The sequence below is a fragment of the Sinocyclocheilus rhinocerous genome, unplaced genomic scaffold (genome assembly GCF_001515625.1).
Source record: "Sinocyclocheilus rhinocerous isolate Xijiao unplaced genomic scaffold, SAMN03320098_v1.1 scaffold184, whole genome shotgun sequence".
Taxonomy (NCBI): domain Eukaryota; kingdom Metazoa; phylum Chordata; class Actinopteri; order Cypriniformes; family Cyprinidae; genus Sinocyclocheilus; species Sinocyclocheilus rhinocerous.
In genome coordinates this window covers 101382-111967 of record NW_015659717.1, presented here as the reverse complement: position 1 = coordinate 111967, position 10586 = coordinate 101382, and the positions used below count along the sequence as shown (strand labels likewise).

The 10586-nt window shown below is 38.4% G+C and overlaps 1 protein-coding gene across 1 annotated transcript in view; it reads left to right on the top strand.

Annotated features, from left to right (window-relative positions):
* The window catches only part of LOC107724178 (sodium/potassium-transporting ATPase subunit beta-1-interacting protein 3-like), a 58445-nt gene that overhangs the window by 37141 nt on the left and 10718 nt on the right, over positions 1 to 10586 (top strand). The window contains exon 5 of the mRNA XM_016532986.1: positions 3896 to 3956. Within this exon, the coding sequence (XP_016388472.1) occupies positions 3896 to 3956 (61 nt within the window). The remainder of the gene's footprint in view (positions 1 to 3895; positions 3957 to 10586) is intronic.

Here is a 10586-nt window from a genome sequence, read left to right as displayed (position 1 = left end):
GTAAACAGTCTTTAATTGCAAAATGGTATCACTTTTTTCTGAAGTTCGGCACTGTTTTAAAGAGCAGTTAAGCTTTGCCTTTGATATCAGCTGAATTCCCAGGCTAAAAAAAATTTCAGCCACAGACATTTTACCAAGTTTCTTTTCTTTTATATTGCATTTTTAATGAGTTTTAAGGATTATTTCTTAAGGCAGATTCCACAAGGATTACAAAAACAATTTTGAGATAATTCTATTCATATTAAAGGCATTATAGAGACTAGGCTGAGAGATTGAAATCTGAATTAGCTGGCATGAGAAACACCCTGAGGGAGTTGGAGGCCACTGGCCCAGAAACCTTGTCTCTCTACAGCAGCTTTACCCTTTGACCTGAATGATCAGTCCATGAAACACAGCCGAAATACCGTTCACCCAACCTGTCAGCTCTGTCGCTTTATATATCAGAGGAGAGAGTACAGGTTAAATCTGCATCACTTTGTACCACTTCACCAGAGAGTAGAAAGAAACTATGAAAATCAGCAGAGGAAGGCCTGAAACAGAGGGTCCTGGCTTTAAGACCTTGACTTTTAAATAGCTTATGTTTTTTAATGACCATAATTAACGTGATATCAAGTGTTGTGAGCTGAGAGAGCTGAGAGTGGTCAGATCTCAGGTGCAGATCTTTTCACTCTTCGCCTGAGATGCCCTGTAGTTTTGAAAGTTTTGAATTTATTACATTTGGGTTACATTTGTCTCATGATCTCAGAGTAAGAGAGCTCTTCAACAAAGGATTTAATATTTATAGCTGAATAATAAATAGCCTGTTCTGCTGTGTGATTCAGTCGGAACAAGTGATAATGTACAGTGAGCCAGTTATTATTACAATAGAGAATGATCAGAGCCCTGAGCAATACATATTTATAAAATGAATAAAAAATACAGTACCTTTTAAATGTTTGGGATTTTTTTTTTTTAAAGAAATTAGTTTTATTGAGCAAGGATGCATTCAATTGATCAAAGTTGTATTATTTTTAATGTTACAAAACATTTTTATTTCAAATAAATGCTGTTCTTTTAAACTTTATATCAATCAAAGAATCCTGAAAAATTGTATCACTGTTTCCACAAAAATAATAAGTAGCAAAACTGTTTTTAACAATAATAATAATCAGAAATGTTTCCTCAGCATCAAATCAGCTTATTATACTGATTTCTGAAGGATCATGTGACACTGAAGACTGGAGTAATGATGCTGAAAATTCAGCTTTGCATCACAGGAATAAATGACATTTAAAAACATATTCAAATAGAAAACACTTATTTTAAATTTCACAATATTACTGTTTTATTACTGGCTTAAAATGACTTCCACAGCCTTCAGCCTACACATGGCAACCTGGAGCAACAGATTCAAGGTTAATACAACATACTAATCAAGTCAGCTCTGCTCTGTAGTTGGCAGTCTGGTTGTTGACATTTCCTCTGATGCAATTGGTATTTCACAACTCCTTCAGTGTAATAGAAGCTGATTGGAGGTCTGAACCGCTTTGCCCTGCACAGCAGATATGTGTCTAACCGCTTTGCACTGCACAGCAATTGTGTGTCTCACCTGCGCTGTGGCGTTCAGCCGCTCGATCACAGCCTCTCACAGGCCTCATAGACTCTCATTTAGGCATATACGTTTTTTTCAGTATCTATTTCTCTCTCTCTCTCCCTCTCTCTCTCTCTCTCTCTAGTTCATATGCAAACACACAGCATTCGTTTTTTTTTTTCTCGGGGTAGGTGTACGCGGGCAGTCTGCCCAATAACAGATTAATTGGTTTGGAATAGTGCCACTCTCTGGGACTTGCGTTTGCCCTGTGTGTGTTTTCAAGCAGAGCTGTGCCATCTGCCTCTATGGCACTGCCATACCCGTCAATATGCCTGTCATCCACACACACACACACACACACACACACGTCCCCTGTTCACTTGGCACAGGACTTTGTTAAACTCTCTCTAACGTCTCTTTGAGTAATGTATTATCGACCATGTGTTTCTCATAATTAATGGTTTATTAGATGTGCCTGCCATTCCTGCTGCACACACTTATGGTTAGGGATTTCAACAAACCCCTAGTGCCGAGTATTAAACTTTGGTGAGTAACTAATCCCACACATGAATGATGCATCAAATCATTTTCATTTGCATATACATATACATATACATCACAATCAATTCTTAACTTGTTGGACAATATACAGTAAACCTGTAGAAACATGATCTCCTTCATAGGGTTTGGGTCTTTGGACTTGGGCCAGTAAGCAACGCTCTAGTAATTACCCAGAATACCCTAGCAACCATAAAGCAGACACCCAGAACACATAACAACACCCTAGTGACCACTCACTGCACCCTAGCATCCACATAAGAGTGCCTTAGCAACCATATAACAGCATTTTAAAAATACTCAGAACACCTAGCAACTCCATAGCAACGCCCTAGCAATCACTCAGAACATCTAGCAAATCCATAGCAACGCCCTAGAAATCACTCAAAACACCCAGCAACTCCATAGCAGCATCCTAACAATCACTCAAAATACCTAGCGACTCCATAGCAATGCCCTAGGAATCACTTACAACACCTAGCAACTCCATAAAGCAGCACACTATAACACCCAGAACACCTAGCAACTCCATAGAAACACCCTAACACACCTAGCAACTCAATAGCATTGCCCTAGTAATCCCTCAGAACACCTAACAACTCCATAGCAACGCCCTAGCAATCACTCAGAACGCCTAGCAACTCCATAGCAACGCCCTAGCAACTCCATAGCAGCGCCCTAGTAATCAATCAGAACACCTAGCAACTCCATAGCAATGCCCTATCAATCACTGACAACACCTAGCAACTCCATAAAGCAGCACACTAAAAACACCCAGAGCACCTAGCAACTCCATAGTAATGCCCTAGCAATCACTCATAACACCTAGCAACGCCATAGCAACCTTCTAGTAATCACTCGGAACACCTAGCAGCTCCATAGCAACGCCCTAGCAATCACTCAGAACACCTTACAACTCCATAGCAACACCCTAGCACACCTTGCAACTCCATAGCAACACCCTAACAATCACTGACAACACCTAGCAACTCCGTAAAGCAGCAAACTAAAAACACCCAGAACACCAAGCAACTCCATAGCAACACCCTAGCAATCTCTCAGAACACCTAACAACTCCATAGCAACGCCCTAGCACACCTAGCAACTCCATAGCAAAACCCTAGTAATCACTCAAAACACCTACCAACTCCATAGCAACGTCATAACAATCACTCAGAACACCTACCAACTTTATATCAACCCCCTAGCAATCACCCAGACTACCTTAGCAACCATACAAAAGCATGCTAAAACACTCATGACACCTAGCAACCACATAGCAATGCTTTAACAATCACTTAGATTACCTTCGCAACCATATGAAAGAATGCTGAAATCGACTCAGGACACTTAGCATTAGCAACGACAGAGAAACGCCTTAGCAATTACTCAAAATACCCTAGTAACCACTTAGACGACTCAGAATGCCTACCAACTGCATAGCAACATCCTAGCAACCTAATAATGTCCAAGCAACCACCCAAAACATGAAGTAAATGAAATACCAACGTGATAAGCGCTCGGAACACCATAGCAACTGCATGGCAACACCCTGGCGACCACCCACATCACCCTAGAATCACAGGATATTTTTGTCCAGGCAATCACAATCACAGAATAATGATGTGAAGACATGAGTCGAAAGTGAAAGGTGAAAAGACGGTTCAGAAGATCTGACCGAGTCTGATGTCAGCCTGTCTGTCTTTTACGCTCTTTGTGCTGTCAGTCTCTGTCGATACACTGACATGTTTGTGTTTGTATCCTCAGCTGCTGGGTTTCATCTACGCCTGCTACGTCATCAGTGTCATCACAGAGGAGGAGGACAGCTGTGAGTATCTTCTCTTATCTCCTATCGTGCCCGTCTGTCTGGTTGGCAGTAGTTCTGCTGGTGTGGAGGGCTAATGTCTGTCTGCTCAGGTCAAAAAGTGTGTGTGTGTTTGTGTGTGTGAGATAAGAAAAAAATGCAAGTCTGTCCAAACAACACATTCTTTCCCCTGTTTATGTGTCCAAAACAGACACTATCAGTTTTATTAAAGAAATGTCTGTCTGATTGTAGTCTTACATAAACATTCAGGAGATGATGGCTCTGTGTCCTTCTAGCTTTGTTTTGTGAGAATATACTGTATCTAATCCGTATGAATTATCAATGTTAAAGAATATGAAATATGGATGTAAAACCCATTTTTTGATCCATGTGAGGGGGAGCACACTACTCTCATACATTTTGTGAGAAACGCTGTATTACTCAACTCAGTTTGTAAAATGGTGTTTTTGTAAGTGTGCCTAAAAGTTTAAGTGGATTTCGAGTTGTAAGCACTTTTTAGCTACAAATACACATTGAAAAAATGCGTTTACTTGCATTTTGTTAAAACTCCAAAAACACACCTATACATCTAATTTGCTATTGTTTTAATCTGAAATGAACACTAGTGGCAGTAATAGATTACATGGAGTTTATGACCTATACTTCATCCAGTCACCTGGGGGCGATCGAAATATTCTGGCTTCACTTTTCAAGACATGTGCGGCACACTTGTACTATGCTATGTCCTCAAAACACTTTTACGATTGGCAAACTAATATTTTTTATGTTTGCATCGGATAACCAGCTCCATATGTATGGCTTTTCTGACATAGTAAACTTGCTCTGTAGTGCACCTGATACTAGTCTCACGTAGCCAGACCTTTGGGTTTGGCGTCACGGCATCTTTGTTTCCAGGCGGAACGTTAAAGAACGCGACACACACGTCTCCCGGAAATCCTGTAGAATTCAACCAATCCGATGACGACTTCGACACTCCTGAAGTGTTTCCATTTTTGTGTTCCATATGCATCAGACGTTTAGCCAACGGTCCGTGGGCGTGACGTCTGATGCTGAGACTAACCTGATACAGCATTGCCCTTGAGATTTTGAGTGCTTTGCGAGTCCTGTGAAACACGAGTTATAATAAAACAGCTGAAAGACTTGAAGAAGCAAGCTAAAATGGCGTGTTTGCAACAGCAAATGTGTTTTTATCTTAAGTTTGCTGTTTTTTTAACATTATCGGTTAGGTTTAGGGTCAGGTTTATTGTAGGTGGTACGTTATATTCAAACGTGATAGAGCATTAACTTTTTAGTGGCACTGGACATTTCATTTAAAAACTGCCATGATGCATACAACAACCAGCATAATAAAATTGCCAGATTTATCAGAGAGAAAGCACTTTTGGCGCCACTCACTGGAAATTTCACTTTGAAAGCGTCATGAAACATGCAAGAAGCAACCTAGTATTATTTTTCAGAAATATCACCCCAGGCACATTTTTTTCCAATGAAGCCTGGGTTGTGTGTTTGTGTGGGAAATCTGAATGTGTGTGTATAACACTCTTGGAAGATGCCAGTAGCAGCAAAGATTCGAGTTTGCCAGGTAAAGAAAGTGCATTCCAGTGTTGTATAGATACTGTTAGCAGTGATAGGTGTGCTGTTTTCTTTTGGAATTCTTACTTCTTTGGAATTTTGTTCCTCAATTGAATAGGTCCGTACAAATTCACTTCAGTTTCAAAATATTGTTCACAGTGCATATACACAGCAATTATTTGCTCTCGGCAGAATAGGCTTTAACAGCCTCACTAAGTAGGAGAGGACCAGAGTGAAGCCCAGGGGATGAGATAAGCCACTGCCATGTTTGTACGGGTCAAACACCGGCCCTCCGCTGACTATTAATGTTTTCCCCTCTTCCAAAAAAGTAGGGAATACCGTTCTTTCATTTACCACCGCTGAACATTCCCTGGAGGAATGTACCTCATGTATAAGAAGGATTAGATTGCAGAGAATTGGTCAACTTTTTATCCTTTACTTTCAATTCTTGTTTGCTTTTCTTTTCCACTGACCTTTGAGCATCATCACTCATCGAGAACAGGCGGTTTGTCTTTTTGTATTTTATGTGCTCGGGTGAACTCTATATGTATGCTCTGTACAAATAAAGTGATTATAAGTACACCGAGGAAAGTTTTATTGCTCTGAGGTTGCTTCATAGCACAGGAGATTTAAAGAGTGCATGAAATCAAAATGTCCGTTTGGTGGCTTTCGTGCCTGTTCGTTTCGAGGACATCTGTAAGCTAGTGCACTGCTAAAAGTTGGCAAAATAAACTTTTAACTTTGAAGCATTTGGAAATGATAATGTTTCTCTTCTAGACTGAAGATATGTAAAGACACAGTCTTAAATTTGTGTCCAATTAAATGCTTTCTAGAATGACAGCACCCTTAAACTGATCAGGAATAGCAAGTAGCAAAACATAGTTGCGCTAATGAAAATTTGGAAAAGTAATTTACAGTAGCTACGTTTTCAGTACTTAGCATAACAGTATTTGTACACGTTTGTCCAGCCGTAGCTTTATCCCCCTTGTTTTTAAAGGGATATTTCACGCAAAAATTAAAATTCTGTTAATTACTCACCCTCATGTCGTTCCAAACTTGTTAGACCTTAGTTCATCTTCGGAACACAAATTAAGATATTTTTGATGGAATCTGAGAGCTCTCTGACCCTGCATAGATAGCAAGGGTATTGCCACGATCAACGCACAGAAACGTAGCAAGGACATCGGTAAAATAGTCCATGTGACATCAGGGGTTCAACCGTAATTTTAGTATTTCAGTAGACAGCGCATGCATGCTGAACGTAAACAACGCTAATTACATTGAGTACGTTCTGGGGCACTCTCCAAAATGGCGGAAAACTATTTTGGCGGAAGACAATAACAAATAGTTTTACCATTTACTGCACTTCTAATTCTTCTAGTTAATTACCTATGGTGGCAAATTAATTGTATCGCACATTTACAGAAAATGGCCTACTTCAATGCTGAAATATATGGAGAATTTTTGGGCCACTTTTTTTTACCATTAGCATGTCGCATGACAAAATCTTAAGTTGCTGTTTCCTGACGTATTATATCCACCTTATTTTTCCTGTAAGAGCGGGTGAGGCCATTTGTAAATTGTATGGGTCTAGCTTCCGTTGTCATTCGCTTCCAGCTATTTTAGCTGTATAAAACTGCTCGTTTTGCTGCTTGATATTGCAAACTGGTGTCACCATTTACTGCACTTTGTTATTCTTCTCGTTATTACCCTACCCCGGCTAATGAACCGGACATCTCGCACATTCTAAGAAAACGGCTTACTTCCGCGTTGAAAAATAAGGTGGATTGCGTGATGAATAGCAGTTTAACAGTCAAGCAAACTAGGGCTGCAAAACGATTAATCGCGATTAATCCCATTCAAAATAAAAGTTTGTTTACATACTATATGTGCCCTTCCTTCTCATCTCACTCGCTCTTTCTTTCTGTTTTAAATGACTTGCATCCATAATTAGTTTGTAGTCGCAGTCCCACTGTTATCGCTGGCTCATTAAAAGCAGCAGCAGTCACTTCGCTGCGGTGTGAATCTAATCTAATCACAGCGGACAGACCGGCCCTACTGCCAGCTCTAGGGACGCGGGGGCTCTTGAGTACTGATCTAAGCCCGGATCCTCTCTCAGACCTGCCTTTACCAAAAGAAAACGCAAACCTGGCTTCACATCAGAGCAGGAACAGGAGAGAGAGAATGTGTATGGGACCTCAAGTGTCTGGTTGGTTATCAGTGCTGAGCAGATTCCTATGAAGGCTTTTTATGAAAGTGGGTCAAAATAGTGTAGAGCTGAATGTTAGCATGAGCGCTTCCCCGATGTATGTGCGTTACATTATGCAGGGGAGAGAGAGACAGGTAAAAGCAGAGGAGAGAGACAGGGGCATCAGAGAGACACACACACATACAGTATAGAGTCAAAGATAATTTTTTATGTGAACTCGAGTTGTTTTATTTGCGTGAGCTCTATGTGATTTCTACCTGTAATGCAATGCCAAGCTGACACGATTTAAACTCCTGCTATACACTGTACTATATTGTATATAGACATTGTTTTTATTTAAAGATGATTCGAATTACTTCAGACTAACCCACCTAAAAAAATCTTTATCAGTTGACCTTAGTCAGATGCCATATTTAATTTAATTTTAATGAAAAGATGGCTGTGAGAGATGGACGTATAGTTTGTTCAGTAGGTTCTGTGGTGGATCCGTTCATTGCTGAATATTTCAGTATCATATCGGTTATTAACCAAAATTCATTTTTTTATATAATATTGGTTGATATACTACAGTTTAGGGTTAGAAAGAATTTTTGCAAAGAAAATTAAGCAGCAGAAGTGTTTTCAACACTGATAATAATAAATATTTATTGAGCAGCAACCAGTATATTATAATGGTTTCTGAAGGATCATGTGACACTGAAGACTGGAGTAATGATGCTGAAAATTCAGCTTTGATCACAGGAATAAATTGCATTTTAAAATATATTACAATAGAAAACAGTTTGTACTGTTTTTGCTGTCTTTTTTTTAAACATAAGAGACTTCTTTCTAAAACATTAATGATAATCTTACTGCCTCCAAACTTTTGAATGGTATTGCATATTTTGGCCACACTTTATTTTAAGGTTCAATTATCACAATTAACAAACATTAACTACGACTTTTGCCTCAACCTCCTAATTTGCTGCTTATTAATAGTTAGTAAGGTGATTAAGTTTAGGTATTGGGTAGTATTAGGGATGTGGAATATGGTAATGCAGAATATGTGCTATATAAGTACTCATAAACAGCCAATATGTTAATAATAGGCATGCTAATAAGCAGCTAGTTAATAGTGAGAAATGGTCCCTTTACTAAAGTGTTTACATTTATTTGTTAATGCACATCTACTGTTTTTTTTAGATTGTTTGATGTCTAATACTTCAAGTCAAGTCAATCTTTAAAAACATAGTCACACTGTTTAATGTAATCTTTAGCAAATAATAAAAAATTTTCATAGTATACATTATAAACTTGTGATGCCTAAATTCACAAATAGTATTTAAATGGTTAATTTTAGTTTTTAGTGATTTAATGTTTTATATCGTTTTATACAAACTAGTTTAAATAGCATGCATTTCAATATTGGCCATAACATGAAAATATTTGATAACTCTTTATTTTAAGGACCAGATCTCACTATTAAGTAGTTGCTTTTTAGCATGCTTATTACTAACATATTGGCCACTACGTTACTAGCTATTAATAAACAGCAAATTAAGAGTTCCTTAATATGTGACCCTCTTAATATGTGTTCCCTCTTCTAAAGTGTTACCAAATATTTAATATACCTGGACAATATTGGCAGTTGCTTATGGAGAGAGTGTTCTCAGATCTGCATACATTGAGACATGCACTCAAATTCTCTCACTCAACTAAGGTATTTTCACAGTATTGTGACTGCTATTCATTCCACTCACTTCTCTTTTTGAAAATGAATCGCGCCTAGCGGGTAACTTCTGAACAGTTGTACTACAGTCCTCCGCCTCCTTTTGCTTCAGATTCATTTGTCTATAAGGCACGCTCTCCACCGCAGAAACGGTCTGCATGTGAAAAGAAGTCTTTTAGCCAGTATAGTTAATCATATCACACAATTATCCCCAGCTGCTAGAATGTTTGGACAGACAATACAATAACGAATTTGCAATTTTACTTTTAATTATTTACAAAGTATATCACTCATTACTCATTTTCTCTTCTGACATTTTGTTCATAGCTTGATTTAATTCTATTATTACATTTTAGTAGTTTAGTACATCTCGTATTTGAAGTTGATCATTTGTATTTATTAGGTCATTTTTAATGACTGTTTTTGGTGCTGAAAGTGGTTTGTGGATGAGCTAAATCTTGGAAATGAGTGGTGGTTTGCTCTGGAAGTGTGTGTTTCACACTTTAAAACTTACTTAAAGGAACAGTTCACCCAAAAATGAAAATTCTGACATCAGTTTCTCACCCTCATGTTGTTCCATCCAAACCCATAAAACTTTAAAGATCTGTTTGAGCTTCCATGTTTACTGTATGTGATTCACTGTATGTATGCATGTCGATCATTGCTTAGATGTAAATAAGACTAAATTAAAGCTGTTCATCATATAAAGAGATTGTGTCTCTTCACAAGACTTGGATCGAACCATTTGATTAATTTAGATTTGAATTATGATGCATTTATGATCTTTTTGGCTCTTCTGCGTTTTGGTTATTTGGATTTTTAATGGAGGGAAAGAAACCTCTCAGGCAGTGGTGTAGTCTAGTTTTTTTGTAGTGGGTATACTCTGATATTCCCTCCCAGCCTCATACTCACCGTCCCACAGCGACACCCCATAAGCACCACCACACTCACTTTACAATATGCATCTATGTAGCTTATGTGATATCAACATGTCAATTTATTATAAGCAACAGAAGACTTTAACAGCCAATGACATTTACAACTGGGGAGACTGGACTGATTTCTTACTGTTAATCATTTAACTCAGCCAGTTACATTTATCTTAAGAATATGGTCCCTGGAGAATAGGTTTTATCAGCTGGTA